Source organism: Leptidea sinapis, chromosome 10, assembly GCF_905404315.1.
Source record: "Leptidea sinapis chromosome 10, ilLepSina1.1, whole genome shotgun sequence".
Lineage (NCBI taxonomy): Eukaryota > Metazoa > Arthropoda > Insecta > Lepidoptera > Pieridae > Leptidea > Leptidea sinapis.
The window spans coordinates 3,560,329-3,579,030 of NC_066274.1; the positions used below are offsets into that span (position 1 = coordinate 3,560,329).

The 18,702-nt window shown below is 34.2% G+C and overlaps 1 protein-coding gene across 5 annotated transcripts in view; it reads right to left on the reverse strand.

Annotated features, from left to right (window-relative positions):
* LOC126966469 (supervillin) overlaps positions 1–18,702 on the reverse strand; it is a 248,261-nt gene that overhangs the window by 46,736 nt on the left and 182,823 nt on the right. For 4 of the 5 annotated variants that reach the window (XM_050810516.1, XM_050810518.1, XM_050810517.1 and 1 more), the window contains one exon: positions 7,271–7,342. In XM_050810516.1, the coding sequence (XP_050666473.1) occupies positions 7,271–7,342 (72 nt within the window). Of the gene's footprint in view, positions 1–7,270; positions 7,343–8,181; positions 8,319–18,702 lie in introns of those variants that run through there. The other variant, XM_050810521.1, reaches the window with a different exon arrangement.

Below are 18,702 nucleotides of genomic sequence, written 5' to 3' on the forward strand. Positions count from 1 at the left end.
GTCACCTAATAGTTTTAAAATTAATTTATTTTAATTAGTTGTATAATAATTGTAATACTTAGTTAAGAAGTGTATTTTTTTTATAATTTTCTTTTTCTGAGGATACCTCGTGTGGAGGCGAAACACGTGTTGAATTGATCTTATCGGAATTTGCACTCAAGAAAACTCACAATATTTGGATATTTATAGATTTCCGTAAAATTTTTAACTAACCTAACTCAAAAATTTTTGTTTATGAAAGCGTTAGGAAAAGTCTAATCAATAAAAATAAGCGCTGGATCAAAGAGCACCAAAAATTAGAGAGAGTAACATGAAAGAGTCTATGAGAGTCGAATAATCCAGAACACTATATACCAGGACCGTATCTGCCTCCCCAGGCAGGGTTGGGTTTAGAGGTCAACCAAACAGCTGAACGTCACTATCAAACGACCATTAAATTATATTGCCGAACCTGATACAGCGTACGATTTATCATCATCATAATTTAATTACACAGACAATCTCTTGCGTGAAGTTCCTTCATAAAGTTTTATCTCATCAACTGATTTATTGCCTCAACAACTTCCAGAAGATAGACGTCATATTTCACAGCCTGCCAATTGATTTATCAACGCATGAAGGTGACGCATACATCGAAATGAAGGTATTGTAACTCAAGAAATAATAATAATAACTGAATAAGCTTCCGAAAACTGTTAGGGAAGCGACTTCGCTCAACATCTTTAAAAAAAGGCTGCTTTATCATATACAAACCAATGTATAAAACATCATATTAATATAATAACTATAAACCATATCTTGTAACTTAGGCCCCTTCATGTAAGTGACGACTGTCTTTCTTCTTTCAAAAGTTCTTTACGCCGAAGAAATGTTGTGCGATGTGTGTATGGAAAAAACCAATTGTTTGGTCTTATAAAACTACGAAGCAAGCGGAAATATTATTCACAAAATAACATATTAGCTGAAATCAACGATTCAACTTATTTCTCTGCTCCGCGGCCAGCTGTAGTGCGACATGCGATAGATGGGCAAAACATTTTGAGGCGAAAGATTCACTTTAAACGATGTGTAATGAAGACTTCACCGAACCCTGGGACGAACGTTACACAACCGAGCCGCGTATCTCGTACCGCGTATCATGCACGTACAAAAGTTCATTTTCCAGCTCTTGCGAAATGTTTTAATCTTTCTTTGCAAATCTTTAGTTATAATATCTCTATACAGTATCTACATAATAAGGGTTACTTGTATAACGTTTCTTATGCTGTGATCGGCGCAATACATTTCTAATTTTTGGTTTTTATAATACTTAGGCACTATTAATATCAATAGATAGATATTAACATAGCTATGAGTAAAAAAAAATGGTCTGCGTTGAGTTTTTATAAAAAAAAATTAATCTGTATCCCATATTTTTTTTTGTTGGAAATTTTCAGTGTAAATATATTCAGAAGTTCAATTGCAACCTCTCACTTTTAGAATGTAGTTGTTACATACCCTGTATATTGGGAATATTTACAGTACCGCGGGCTTCAAAACAGAAGAACGGAGATAATATATAAACAGCGCGTTGGAATCGCATCATCGTCTGCGTGACGACAGCAGACAGTTCTCTGCTTGCATTTCAGCTCATCTTCAGTGAATGCTTGGGCCTGACGTCACTTAGATGGCCGCCTGTCCCCATCGTGGTGGGTTAATAATTGGTAATTTTTTATTTATTTAGGAAACAAACAGATACATCTATAGTAAAAAAAGGAATCAAATAAAATATGATAATTACAATAATCGATATATCCTAGAATAATCTCACTGATAACACAAAAGAATACAAATATACGGACTTCTCAACAGAACATTAAGATAAGTTGTTTACTTAAAGTTATAGAATATAGAAATCAAGGCAACAACAGACATACTAGTGGAAATAGTGAACAAAGATCATTAAGGTTAAGGGAAAAACAATAATAATTTCACTTATTCAGCTGCAAATAGCAGTAGAGGAGGAGAGGAGAACGAAAACAGGTCGACATTAGTGTGAGAGCCAAATGAAGAACATATTCAGTGAAGAGGCGAGAGAATCCCAATATTGGTTCTCAGAGTCGGTAGGTTGAAAGTTCTGTGCGTGCGTAAAGACCTAGAATGTTGCTTTCCCTCAAAACCAATCAAACAATACAACTCGTATATTTAGACATAGCATTCAGCAAATAATTTGGGTCGATAAATATGGAACCTGGATGATAATATTTCTTTGAGAGACAGTCTTGCTAGAAAGCGATGTAAAGACGAAGCAGTTATTGAAAAGGAAATGTTGATGCAGTTTGGTCATGTACAGGATGAAAGTAGATTGACTGCAGAAATTGATGCAGCGAAAGTGGGAGTGTTGGGAAAACGCCAACTACGGTTGCATTCCACGATCAGAAATTCGATATTCTGAAAAGGCTTACAGATCATATCTTTAAGGTATTAAGAATAGGAAAGCCTGCAAAGCGAAAAACAAATAAAAATATGAATCTGTAAAGTTTAACTCTTATGCAAAATAGGCATAGTGGTTACCAAATAACAATATATTAGCGCGTAGACGATATGAAAATCCGACAATGCATGACCAATTTTAAGTTGTCAATGTATGCGTTAGCTAATGGTTTAATATTCAAAATACTAACGGCCTTACAAATAAACTAGGCATAAAGTTATAACTGATGATAAACAAAGAAAATGCAAAATGTTTACAATATCGTTGACAACACTGTCAATAAAATGATAATTCTGAAGTTTTCCGAATGACAAGCTGCCTTGCAAATAAACGCGGGAAACGTTAGACGTCCACAAACCATTCGTAAGCAGAATGTCTATTTGTAAACATTTTACATATTCTTGGTTTATGCTTAGTTATAACTTTATGCCACAAGCGTGGCTGACTACTTACGACATGTCACTAAGACTGGTTTGATACTTGTGGAACAAGCCAAGTATGTAAAAAGACACCATGTATGCCTGGTTTGATACCAGTAAAAGAAACCGGGTAAGTATGTCATAAGACAGCATGTATGACAGGTTTGATACTAGCGGCAGAAGCCAGGTAAGAATGTCAAAAGATATCACATATAACTGGTTGGATACTTCTGGAACAAGCCGAGTATGTCAAAAGACACCATGTATGAAAGGTTTGATACCAGTAAAAGAAACCAGGTAAGTATGTCAAAAGATATCACATATAACTGTTTGGATACTTCTGGAACAGGCCAAGTATATCAAAAGACACCAGGTATGACAGGTTTGATACCAGTAAAAGAAACCAGGTAAGTATGTCAAAAGACAGCATGTAATACAGGTTTAATACTAGCGGCAGAAGCCAGGTAAGAATGTCAAAAGATATCACATATAACTGGTTGGATAATTCTGGAACAAGACGAGTATGTCAAAAGACAGCATGTATGACAGGTTTAATACTAGTAGAAGAACCCAGATAAATATGTCAAAAGACAGCATAAATGGCAGGTTTAATACTAGTAGCAGAACCCGGGTAAGTATGTCAAAAGACGGCATAAATGACAGGTTTAATACTAGTGGGAAAAGCAAGGTATATATTTTGAGACAAGTGTTATGTATTTATGTTGTACACGCCAACTGACTACCTTAACCAAGAACTTATAAATAAGACTTATAAAACGTAGCCACAGCCGTCAATGAAATAAATCGTTAACTTGTTTGTCTATTCAACTCATACACTGATATTTCTTTACAAATTGTACAACAGAGATATCCTGCTTAAGGGCACAAAAGCTCCGCTCAGTAGCGACGATAAGAGCTGATAAGATTAGAACGCATACAGTTAGTATTGGATACCGGCTTGCCCAAACATTGGAATACTATCAACACAGTTAATTACCAGAGTAATAATTACTTAACGAATACAGAATCATTTGTACAATTATCTAGAGCAATGACCTGTTTTGTTGACTTGTACAGACAGAGCCTATTGTTAATTAGGATTTTATCTATCTCTCTGTATCCACTATATCTCTGTTTACACTAAGTCACTACAGCTTGCCCTGACTTCGCTCAGCTGGATTTTGATAGTATATGAAGTAGGAAAAGTAACGCCTTCGTCTTTTCCAATAGCAAGGTGCCGAAAACCAATATTGACTACGATTTCTACCTATTTACTATTTAATTACAAATTGAATACGATCTCTATTTTATTTTAAATAAAATAGAGCCCATAAATAACATAGCATTCTACTGTTGAATGAATTTTTTAAAATAGTAATTTAGTTTTTTACAATACAAACAGATTCCTTTTTCTACTTTGTAATATTAATGCAGAATTAAAGGTCTCGGATGATTCCTGTGACTGAACTACACATATTGGGTCCACAAGACAACAAAATTGTATATTTGCGCCGTTTATAGAAAATGCAAATTTTATAATTCATTATCAGGCTCTAACGCCTGTATATATCAATTTTGAGCATTTGAAAAAACAGCGAGAAAGACCACATAGTACGGTTATCCCTTAAAGGATCGTAAAGCTGCTAGGGTACTCATGGTATCCTAAGTTTTATCAAATATCTCGTTAACTTATTATTGACGAGTATTTCCAAACTACCTACTATTTTTTCTACTCATAAAACAACAGGATTAGTAAGGAATTAAGTGGCGCTAGATAAAATATGGCCTAATATGGTGTTGGTACGGTAGAAAGAAAGGGCAAAGGAGATACCAATTGAATCATCTCAAGCTCAACAAATCAGATTTTTTTTTACCCGTAACTGAATTCATAAGTTCTTCAATCCAAAAGATTCACAAGTCCTTTAATGAGGCTTTAAGACGAATTTAGAAGTAGTACAATAGAACTATCGTAATAAAACTCTTTTTGGTTTATTTAGAAATGCTTTGTAGTTAAAACCTTTTTCGTTCGAAAAGCAAATTGCCTTATCTTTCTTAGAACAAAAGCTCTTGCGGCTTAGGCTATAACGAGATCCGTTTGGGACGCGGACGGTACAAAAATAATCTAACTTCTAAGGAATTTGATAAGCTGAGTATGATTAAAGCTTACCATTTATATGGTCCTGTATGAATGATTTTCAGTGGTTTAAGATTTTTCTAGAAATAGTGTTTGTGCTTGACGTAAAGTCGACGACCCATTAAGCCCATTGGTGAGTGACCCTGCCTACTGAGCTAGACGTCCCGGGTTCGAATCCCGGTAGGTGCAAACATTTATAAGTTGAATATGGATGTTTGTTTCCGAGTCATGAATGTTTATATGTATATAAGTTTAAGTAAGTATACTATATTAAATATATCGTTGTCTTGTACTCATAGTACAGGCTATGCCTAGTCTGGGCCAAGATAATTTGTGTAAAAGTGTGTCAATATTTATTTAAAAAAAAAATGTAAAAAACGTAAGTACTATTTGACGAAGAGAGTCTATATTATATAATATTTTAAATTAGATTGCAATTTTTTTTTAAATCGTTTGACTTCCACAACTGACTGGTGGTATTACCACTCGGTCCGGTATAGTAATGTATAACAAAATAACAATCAGAGAGTTGAGAAACATAGATGAACATAAAGGAGAGATTTGCAGATGCATATTTAAGGTGTGATTGAAAAATCTTGAACGATTGAAATAGAAGCAAAAAATTATTGATTTTGTTGGCAACAACATCAACAATGTACTGAAGTCAATATTTTTGGTAAAAATATTTTCGTTTTACACTTTTACCTCTTTATTGTTGATGTCGATAATTTTGAAATTTATAGCCACGATCCATTAGTTAATGTTAAAGTTAATGTTTCGTTATATTACATGCTATCTTTGACTGTCAAAATGAAAAAGAAAGTGACGGTATTATATTTAATGAAACATTAACTTTAAAGATGCTTTCTGCAAGTAGTAAATCATATATATTATATTTATTCACTAGCTGGCCCGGCAAACGTTGTTTTGCCATATAAATTATTTTTAGGGTTAGACCGTTTCTTGGACATTGCAACATTACTTTATTTTCTTAAATAAACGTAGCCTTAGTTACTCCTTATTACATCAGCTACCTGCCACTAAAAGTCCCGTCAAAATCGGTCCAGCCATTTCAGAGATTAGCCGGAACAAACAGACAGACAGACAGACAGACAAAAGTGGTAAAAAATCTTATTTTAGTGTATGTAGTAAAAATTTATTTATTATTTATATGTATAAATTATATCAGCTGACAGTAACCAAGGACCACTCTGACCTATAAACATCATAAGTAAACCTCCGCTGCACCACTTTAAAAGCTTAAATTTAATTAATTCGAAAGCTCACTTCACACAGCTTCATGAATTTCTCGAATTTCGCTTTTCTGATTTTAAAACATGACTCACAATTAAAAAAATACATAATTTGTTTGAATAATCTCTTAATTATTGCATTACTTTACTACAAATATTCTTGTAATTTTGTATCATGTACGATAATATGAAATAATCAATGCAAGGTATAATTTCAATTTGTTTAACATTCACAAGGAAAATAAATTGCATTATTATGGAAAAACAAATTTCTTTTTTAAGGTTCATATTAGCGTTATTCTCACCCACTTCAAAACGACACATTTACTGGAAAATTACAGATTACAGAGACACACCTCTGTTATTATGGCCTAGTGTTGTAACCAGCACCACAAGAAAAAAATCATAGTTAATTATTTAAATATAAACACATCTTTAATTAAATTAATTATTAAGAGTTCGCTCTACAGCGGTCACAGTCCTGTATCGACTCGAAAGTAGTTTTTTATTTATATAACAATAAGGGACGAAACGATCAAGGCAAGCTGATGGTTATACGCCCTGTATATATACTGATACGCCCTGCCCATCACAATGCAGTGCCACTCAGAATTCTTGAAAACCCCAAAAATTCTGAGCGGCACTACAATAATTGCGCTCGACTAATTGAGACATAAAATGTTAATTCTCATTTTCCCAGTAAATTCACTAGCTACGGCGCCCTTCAGACCAAACCACAATAATGCTTACACATTAGTGCTTCACGGCAGAAATAGGCGCCGTTGTGGTAACCATAATCTAGTTCTTTGAAAATCTAATTTATTTTATTAATCTATGCTAATAAGCATTGGGAATACATGATATAATATCAAGACTTTGGACTGACAAGAATATGGGTCTTGGCAGAATCAAAGGTACCACCCGTTGCTCATTAGACTCTAGTCTCGGCAAACAGTACTTGACGAGCGGGCTTGTCAGATGTTGAACGTACCTTTCAGCGATGGTGCCTCCCCTGTGAGGCATATCCGAGTGTGTGGCGCTTCGCTGAAGTCCGCCACCCAACCTGCAAACAAACGATAGAAGTTACTAATTTAACATTTATAATGGTGCACAAATTTGTGTCTGTTAGAGGGTTATAAAGAAAATACCTTCCCCATGACTATACTCATCTGTCCATGATGAACCATTTAAAGGAATGGAATTAGCGGGAAGGTGCAGGGATAGCCTATACGGTCAACCGTTTTCGTAATTTTTATGGAAGATGACGACAAACGATCTAGTAAACTAACTAAACTAGTTCACACAAGGTAGAATAAAAGGACCATTTTCGGCCTTTAGAGATGTGTACGCGCTTTTTGAAGGTACTCATGTCATGCTATAGTTTATGGTGTGTGGTTAAAAGGAGTCCAACGGGCAGAAATTGTATTAACACTACTTTGAATTACCAAAATCAGATTAGACCATATACTTACAAAATACTAGCGAATATAGCAAAAAAATGTGGCAGAGAGAAGAACTTCTCTAACGGATATACAGCAAAATGGAAAAAGGAAGCTAATTTATTTTTACTGTAACCAATTGTGATTGACAAGTCGTAAACAGTCAGCCACGCTTGACGTTACTTTGAATTGGTCACCAATTATCGGTTTCGTTAACATACCAGACATCATATGTTGGAACTGAATAATAATCAATTGAATTGTATGGGTACTAAGATTCCAATGTATTTAAAAGTAATGTACATAACTCTATGCAATATCTATATTATGATAATCAACACAGGAATAAACTACAAAAATATTTTATTATACACAAACATAGGTTTTGAGAAGAGTGAAAACAGTGTCAAACTATGACAGATCTTTTGTACATTTTCTGTAATATTTTGTAACTCAAAATCACCTATGCTGTTCAAATTTCTCCTTCAAACTCTTGAAGCTGTAGAGTCTGCTGTCGGAGCACCGTGTTGACAGCATGTTGCACTTAACACTTAACGCTACACAACTTAACAATTTTCACTTAGAACGTAGAACACTGAACGATTATGCTTGAATGACAAGGATGACATTGTCCTCGCGCGTCCAAACGATAACTAAACTTCGATGTCACTTGGTAGTTGGTATCCGTTGCTTTGTAATGAGTTTGTATTGATTACGTCACAGGCCTGCGGTGGCCTATCTTGTTTTAATATTTATGTGTAGCTTGTCTGTATGTTACCGTTTTGTGAATAGAGCATCAATAATAACATTTTAAAGTGAAATTCGAGGCTATAAGGAAATTTTGACAAAATGAAAATAAAATAAAAGTATTTATGTTAAACATGGCCGTTGCGCCAGTATAGTCCTCGAATGGCGACCACGTACCGGAAGACGCAGTGTTGGTAGGCCACCCACAAGATGGAACGACGATCTGGTCAAGATCGCCGGAATACATTGGATGAGGGCAGCGCAGGACCGATCGTCGTTGTAATGTTTGGGGAGGCCTTTGTGACTTATGATGACTATGTATTTATGTATTAAAAGACATTGTACAAGTGTACTGAATATAAAGTTATCGGTACTTAATAGATTTTAATAAGTTTTCAAATAAATATCTTTAACAGAGCGGTTTTTTGAAGAGAAAACTTATTTAGCGGCGTTGAGCATTTTTCTTGGGATGGTATAAAATGTTAAACTCTCGTCAGGACACGTGTCCTGATCGAAAATTCGTAAGATAGTCGTTGAAATTATGGATGAAAGTTGATTTTTCTGAGAGATATACTTTTTAATGTAAAATAATTGTAATAGTTCTGAAGTGTTAAATTTTTTAATATTGTAGTTGACCACATAACTTTAAGACTGATAAATAAAGCAATTCGTGCGAAATTATTCCCTAACAATTCCAAAATATTAACAAATGCACAACGTTAATAAAAAGGCATAAAACGTGTTTATTTTCTCAAAATTAATTCCTATAGAATTCTTTCTTCTTTGATGTCATTTCTAACACTACCACCGTTTTGGAAACAAATGGCGCTCTGAGAGAGAAGAAGCGTCCAGAAGCGAATGTTCAAGTTTTCACTTGTTCCGGCACTCCCGGAGTGCAAACCATTTTTTTTGGTAGGAGCATTATAGACGGTATAATTATACAAATGATTTGAGTTTTCTTTAGTGTTAATTCCGCTAATATTTGTCTTTTAACAATTCGACACTTGTGTATAATTGCAATTTTTATTTCTTTCTATTACTAGAAATAAATAACTAAATTTTTCCTAATTTTTTGTATCTGCTGCTGCCATTAGATAATTGCGTTTAAACCATTCTTAGCTTAGGTGACCACTTAAGAAATAATTTCGTTACTTATCAGATATGAAGGAACTTGAAATAGAATGAGAAATTTCAAGCACATTCATAATATGAATGTTCGCTTAAAATGTTCCATATGAAGTTATTATTGGCATCCAATTGATTCCTTTAGAATTCTTTTTGATGTCAGTTCTAATATACTAGATACTACTACCGCATCGAAAATAAATGGCGCTCTGAGAGAGAAGAAGTTTGAATTGAACCTTTTTTATCGTTTTATACTATTTTTAATTAAATTAAGCCGGTAACATGAAGCAATCTTACTAGGTTTCTTTCACCGTAATGTTATATTTTAATTTTTTTTTTATGACAATGACAAGAGCTGAAGGTAAGTAATAGGCCCTGGATACAATATAGTGCCGCTTAGAATTCCTGAACTTTTAACATTCAGATAAATGTCATTTCCTTGACCTACATGAATAAAGTGATTTTGATTTGATTTTTGATTTAAAAAAACTCCTGAACGTTGATTTCTAGTCAACTTGGGTCGTTGATGCCATGTAACCAGGAGCTGTCTTGCTTGAGAGTCCAAGTTATATTTTAAAAATTATTGCTAGGAGATTGCACAACACGATCTAAGACAATTTCTTGAAGTAGGCGTTTACTTTGCGGAAATCCATAATTATCCAAATGTTTTGAGTTTTCTTTAATGTTAATTCGTCCAATATTTGTCTTTAAACAATTCGATATATGTGAGTCTCGTGCCAGAGTTTGGCGAGTCAACATCTCCTGAGGATGTCTCGTGTAGAGGCGGAACACGTGTCGAATTGTTTAATGACAAATATTTGCGGAATTAGCACTAAAGAAAACTCAAAACATTTGGTCGATCTAAGACCTTCTTCACTACTGTTATGATACTAGATCACACCGTGACAAAAGGCAGGATGATGCATGACGTTGCACTTTCAAGAGATAATTTTTACACAAACTAGATATTATTACTGTTGTATAATTGTTTATAATGACAAATTACGACCTGTATAGCCGAGTGTTTCGCGATCCTACCTACTAAGCTAGAGGGCCCGGGTTCGAATCCCGGTCGGTGCAAGCATTTATATGATGAATATGGATGTTTGTTTCCGAGTCATAGATGTTTATAGGTATTTATGAATGTTTAAGTAAGTATATTGTATTAAATATATCGATGTCTTGCAACACATAACACAGGCTATATGCCTAATTTGGGGCAACATAATTTGTGTAAGTGCCTCAATATTATATATATATATTATTTAAATGAATTAGAAGAAAGCGATCAAATATGGCAAGCTGATGTGAAAATGCAAAACAGTGACATAGTTTCAGTAATACCTGACGATATGCGTAATTAACTGTACTGTGAAGGAAAACGTTAGTTTCCTACCGATAAGCCGGCCCCGTGAGTCGCTCGCGACTTATTTCCTTAATATAGTAAGGTCTGGTCTGGTTATTTGCCAACAACACAATATAATAATATAACAGTACTTTAACTTCATACTAGATCGCCAGAAACGCACGCATACATACACAAGATTTACACGGCCGCTAAGCAATCTTGGGAAGACAAAACTATTTAGTGCTATGACGTACGCAGCGTCATCAATCTTTTTGTATGTACCATGAACTCTAGCGCTCCGCCCACTCGTAGGTATAAATTTCAAGGAGACCGCTGAGTTACGCTTCTGTTCTATATAATTATAATATATACTTGTATTGTGCCTACAATCATTTCATTAGTACAAGTCTGTGCGCCTATTCTCCTAACAAAACGACAATAGGATCGAACCGTTCTATGTTCGAAGACTCTAATACACATTTACAAACTGTCAATTTAACTACGACTTTAATGAAATTGAATTGTAATTAGGGAAATCGTATCAAACTATATTCTACTAACAAAATAGAATTTCAATCGTCTGTTAGCTGAAATAGGAAAAGCGTATTCAGCTAAATTTTAAGTCGAGATTGTGTAAGTTCAACTGATAAGTGGTAGATTTTTTTTTACTTTATTTTCAGATTTTATGAATGTTTCGTTTTTGAAATAGTTAATATTATCATCGAAAGGTCAAAGGTAGTTTTGTATTACAGTTTCCCTCTTCAGTATTAGATACGGACAGTTCTTGAATTACAATCTTATGGAATTACATCAAACGGACATATTATCGGATGTATTATGGAAGATTAGTATTGGAAGACTATTAATTGCTGGTGAGATGTTGACACGCAACTGCGACTGAATTATAGTTCTACCGAAATAATAAGAGAAAAAAAACTACGTTAAAAAAACCGACTTCAAAAACTGAAAAGTATCAAATAACTAAAAATTTAATTTAATACACCTCATGCAAACCTTTACCTTTAATATTAATAAAATACTATTATTTATATGTGCCACCTATTGATAGGTTTGAAGTCAGTGCCAAGCCCTAAACAAAATAAAACTTAATATTATAAACAGCTTACTTACTGTAATTATTTGGGTTGTCGAGCCACGCGTTTCTGTCCGCGTGGGTTGTTTTGTTCTAGACGAAGCTATCCCCCTCAAAGTCACGCGTGGCGAGTGTAGGTACCTTTATTACATTTGGCTTGGCACCGACTTCAAAGACTTAAATATGTAGCACATACAAATAATAGTATTTTATTAATATTAAAGGTAAAGGTTTGCATGAGGTGTATTAAATTAAATTTTTGGTTACTTGATACTTTTCAGTTTTTGAAGTCGGTTTTTTGAAACGTAGTTTTATTTTTTATTTTTTACGTGTTAGTGCCAGTTAATAATAATATATAAACAACCTTAATGAAAACTCCAAACAAAAGCCGTACACAGAAAACGATTATATGTCATCCAGGTAGACGGAAATTTTACCGATCGAATTTATAACCTCCTCCTTTTTGAAGTCGGTAAAAATGATAAAAAATTTATATAAATAGAATTAGAACCGACAATTCAACTTTTTAATAGACATTAAGGGGATGGGTAAGGCTATTAATTTTTCAGTGGCTATGTGATCTTTGGATAGGGTTTACCAAACGATGTTTTATCAAAAAATATGCCAAAAAAACACCGACAACAGTTAAATTATTAAAACTTTCGGAAGACATTATTAGGTTATCTATTAATACAGCTTTCCTCACGATTTATCGGTATGGGTACCAAGAAGTTTCGGACCATTCGGATGTCCTTCAGCAGGTTGCGAATAAGAGTACATTATCGCGAACACACTGCCACTACCCACACCGATTAATGTTGAGGAAATACAGAGGTAAATTTCGCCAATATAAATACAAGACTATAATAGCTCAGATGGGACATTGGGTGATCCGGAAAGCAGAAGACCCCGGTTCGAATCCAGGTGTCCTGTTAGATTTTTTTTGTTCAAGTTTTGTACATTCTTAAAAATCCGAGCTAGGCTCGGTCGTCCGGATATTATTATTTAAACATTATATAATACTGGGATCTAGAAAATTATCAAACTCGTTCTCGAATCTCGATATCAATTTTAAATATTTATCTTTTTAGATTTTTCTATCTACTCATGGTTCGGAATCATGTTTGCATTTCTATTTGAATATTGTAACACGCAATTTAAACAAAATAATCCGATAGTGGTTTTAGGTTAGATAAAATTATTCTAATACATAGATGTATAGTAGGTATAGTGAAATATATAAATGTAGTTCAGAGAGTGATGGGCTTAATTTTTTTATGCATTTTTAACATTACGAAAAACTTATACTTTATTTTTAAACTGATCCTTATTAACAGAAAAATTTAGTAAAAAATAATAATAGAACCAGCATTGTCCACCATTAATCAACAAATGAAACAAAAACAAGCTTATTGGGTCATACGAACCCATTTCAAATATCCAACATGTTCAATTTGTCAAGATTAAAATTAATTGTACAGGTATTAAAAATCAACTAACTTACTGGTAGCTGCCGTATTTAAAATACAACCGCGTGGTACCGAAGGCTTTAACTGCACAGACGTGCGCGCCCAGACAACGACTACCCGAGACTGGGCGGGCGGCGTTCGAACGAAAAACTTCACTATTGGAACTCGATTGTAGTCAGAATAAGCATAAAAAATAAGCAGCTTAAAACAATAGGTAAATTAATTAATAAGTAACCGACGTCAAAAACGGAGGAGGTTTTCAATTCGTTAGTAATTAATTTTTATGTTTATTACCTCAGAACTTTCGACTGAGTAAATCGATTTTGATAATTCTTTTTTTATTGTGTGGTTCCATTGCTCCCAAATAAGAATAATTGTAACTAGAATTAGATTAATTAAATAGATTGTATAATAAAAATATATCTAATGTTTTGGAATAGGTTTTCTTGAAGTCGGTAGATTTTTTCTTAATTTTTTTTAATCAGTTTATATTGTAATGGAATGAACTCAAACTGGAATAATTCCCTTACGAGTAATCGCTCGTTATAATTGTATAAATAGACTAAATGTAAATACCAGCGTTATCACTCAAATATTTATTTTTGACAATTAATAAGAAAAACTGAAACATCAAGACGAAATGCCGAATTCACCACAATTTGCTAGTAGATTTAAAATAAATCGGATTACATGTTTATAATTCATATTAATCTGTATAATATTTTTTTTATGCCAATACGGGATGAGACGATCAGGACGTTTAACTGATAGTAATTGATACGCCCTGCCCATTACAATGCAGTGCCGCTGAGGATTATTGAAAAACTCCAAAAACTCTGAGCGGCGCTACAATTGCGCTCGTCACCCTGAGTCATAAGATGTTTAGTCCCATTTGCCCAGTAATTTCACTAGCTATGGCGCCCTTCACACCGAAACACAGTAATGCTTACACACTACTGCTTCACGGCAGAAATAGGCGCCGTTGTGGTACCCATAATCTAGCAGGCATGCTGTGCAAAAGAGCCTCCCACTGGTGAATCATAAAAGCATAATCTATAAATTATTTAAATTTAATGTTTGCTTGTTCAAAATCACGAATCTTAAAGTTATTTACCGATCGTTTTGATTTTACACAAAGTTTTTTTATAAACCCAAAATTTAATGTTTCATTCTATTAAAAAAAAATGAGATTTTTTTTGAAATATTGATCAATTGTGGTAACAATCTTTCAAATCCTATTGATTTGATCAACACACAAATTATGTACAATAACAGTTATATTACGATGCACGCATGTGCTGCTAAAAATAGTACATTCCCCAATTATTGTCAAATTCACAAAAGTCAGAGACGCTTGAGCCATAACGAGTGGCACAATAAACCAAAAGTCCAAGCAAACAATCGATAGGCCACTCATGGTATTTGTAACACGCATGTCTAGCAATAGCTAACTTCAGAAGTACAAATATACAAGTACGCCTGCCCAGCAGAAAGGTAGGCATAGACCACTTATTGTAACTGTCCGGACATTGTTCCCTAGCTTCATTGAACCGCATCAACTGTTAGATACTAGCTCTCAAATTTTTCGATCGCTTGACCAGGCACCTTTTCAAATGATGCCATACTGAATGTATCCTATCTACACGACCAAACCACCACGATATTTACTTCTCAATTAACTATACAAACTATGGATATTAAGGTAGTTTGATAAATGCTGTATGCAGGACCATCGGGGTGTCATCATGCTGTTTTCTATTAGAAATATATTTAAATTATTTAAATATATTTTGCTCTATTTTATGATTGATAGATGCGATACTGAAGTGGCAGTAGGCAGGGCACATATTCTGACGGATAGATGGCCGTTGGGGCAGTAAAGTCTTCGAATAGCGACCACGTACCGGAAGACACAGTGTTACTAGGCCCCCCTACAAGATGGACCGACGAACTGGTCAAATCGGATCGTCGTGGTAATCTTTGGGGGAGGCCTTTGTCCAGCTGTGGACTTCTTCTGGCTGGTGATGATGATGATGATGATAAAGAAGATTTGTAGCACATAACGTTCTTTAGTTCCACATTTCTGTCATGCAGTATGAAATAGGCAAACATACACAAATCTTGCAAGCTCAACACAGTATATTAATTAAGCCTTGCAACTTTGCAATGCAAGTTGTCTTTCGTTTGACTAGCACCAAACATGCAACAATGAAACTTCGCCTCAACGCCACACTCAGACTGCATTGTGTTCAAACAAAGGCCAGACTCCGCGACTGCGCGCCGACTACTTCATTAAAACACTAAACACCGACTAACAGACGCCCTGAATTATGTCTGGTGAATAAATCGGTGACAGACATACTAATCGGAAACTCGAATTGAATTTATTTGAAATCGAGAATTTATAGTAATACAGGTGGGATATCAATTTCTAACTGTAGCTTTATAGGATTTTTTTTTTTATAATGGAAAGCGCAGTCAAACGTTTTGACGATAGCAATGCATCACAGTCCATGTATTGATGAGTATCTGTTCCGTTATGAAAACTTTTTTGTATTTTTGAGCTGAAAGAAGATTAACACCACACCACCACCATTAACAACAAATTAACACGCTTGTTTCCAAAAGTACAATTTCGTGGTCCTAACATTCTTGCCTAGTATCTTCCACTCTTATAAATAAGAGAGTATGAATGAAAGCCCAAAAGACTATATTCCGCACATTAATTACGAAATAAGTTGTAAAACACATTTAAGAAAAATATTATTAAAGTCGAGTCGGAAATCGCAAGCATTAAGATTTTGAGTCAATATTTGCGTATTTATCAAGGCGTAATATCAAAGGGTTATAATATAAAAGTTTCAACATTGTATAATAATTTTAGTATTAGAAAGCAGCCTGATTTGAGGTATTGTAAACAAAATACATTTATAAGACATTACACGTTATAAGTTACGCTTTGTTTTACAACTGCATTGAAAAAAATATTAAATGAATGACTGATAGTAAAGCTGCTTCAAACAGAAAACAGCATAAAATACCCCGATAATCCCGCATACAGCATTTATCGAACTACCTTCATATTTATAGCCCCGTAGATAGCCTCGGAAAAGCCCAGGATTTTCCGGAATATAGACAGGAATGCGACTCGATTGAAACGGAATTTATTATTGGTACGCAGACGGTTTTATGAAAATCGTTAACTTCAATCGAAAATTCAAAAACAATTTAAACATACACAGTTGAACAAATAATAAGGGACGCCAAAGATTGTAATTAAACCGTATACATAACGTATTATATCATAATATATTTACACAACTGATTTTTATTATTTGAAATAAGATTACTTTTATCGTACTGAAGCCTTTTCTGTTTTATTTATATGATAGAGTCACGTTCTCGTGACGGTTACACATCATTATGCAAAAGTAAGCCACAGGTTCATGGTTGCACATAAACATGCTTTGATTAGAAGTATTTAAGGTCTTATTATAGAATACTAATTTCAAACTTAATCTACATCTAATAGATTCTTGTATTTTTTTAAAAGAGGGGAAAAGGAAGCACTTGGTGGGAAGTTAAAAACCCAACTGCCTTTGGATATCTACAATACAAGAGGTAAGGAGATGCGCTGCCGGCCTGAAAGTCAGGAGTATGCTTTGAGCGTGAATGACCCTAAAGCCCGATTTCACCAACACTGGAGTAGTTATCCAAGTATAGCTTTACTCTGTCGATTTATTCGATGATTAACTTTAATTTCATTTCACCTCTTTAGCCTATAGATATCTTACTCTGGCATAGTTAGTCTCTGACGATGAAAGGATGATTTATTGAATGAATGCGTAATGCACCCAAGTAAAATAGGCAGTTTGACGTATTATAGCGCTACGTATTCTTTTGTTTGTTCGGATTGAACGTTAACTTGACAGTGATCCGACCATTAACTCAGCCAAAATCGGCGGTTTATGATTTTACTCTTGTATAAAGATTTTACCCCTAGGTTAAATGTTGGTGAAACGTAAAATGGTATTAATCGCGAGTTATCAACTTATTCCGGAAATAAGATTAATACGACGGTCGTGAAATGGGCACTAGGTCGTATCGGTTCAGAAATACTACAATATTCTGTTCAAATAATATTATCTAAATTAATAATAAACTATGAAACAATTTTTATTTCTTTAGTCCCCACTAACAACTGCTAACTAACACTTATCAACGGTCAATAGGATAAATCATATGATAGCTTTAATGATGCAATGCTCTTTCGATTACTCAAGCAAATAACGCATCTAAAACGTCGAAATAACAATCAAATTCCTGGACATAAAACGTGACAAATGCAGTTGAATTGAAGAAGTGTTAGTGGGTGTCGTCATTGCCGCCCGTAAATTAATATCAGACCACTTCAATGTATGTTCCACTCGGTATTTCTCATTGCAAGATTGAGTAGACTGAATAATTGAAGATTTCTTTAGGCTTTTATGAAAAAATTATGAGAGTTAAATTTTAAGATTCGCGCGCATCACTGTAACACAAAAGTAAGTTGGTTCCTAAAATTTTCTGAAGTTTGCGTCATTCGTTATTTTTTTTTGGTTTCTTCGCCCATTCGGACAGGCAAGGGTTCAAGCCCAAACAGCCGTATTCATTATTTAATAATAAATTGTCTAAAGATTTTTACAACATTGTTCTCTCTAAAAACGTAGAATAAGCACGAGGAATAACTCCTTTTCATGATTTTTGCTTCGTTAGGCCAAAAAAGAATAACTTCTTGCGTGCATACATAAGTACACACATACTTTTTTTTAAATTTAGTTGGTTTGTTAAAATCACAGTCATACACAATATGCTAGCGTATAAACAAACGAAGATTGCAAGAGAGAAGAACACCTCTAACGGATATCCAGCATACACAAATGTAAAACGAATCATTTTTTTTTGTGAACCGATTTTAATTAACAAGTTGTACACAGTTAGCTATGCTTACAATTAGCTCATTAGTATTTTGTAACTTTTCTGAATAAGTTTTATTATTATTCTTATGAATAATATGTGGATGTATAAATATATGGAATAGGATTATTGTAGAATTTTACTTGAGAAGGCCCATTTTTCTGCACTGTTCACACACACTGTTCACATTTCAATGCACCCTTTTCACGGTTTTCCCTGTTCTAATTGATTGGGGTTTGCCATTAC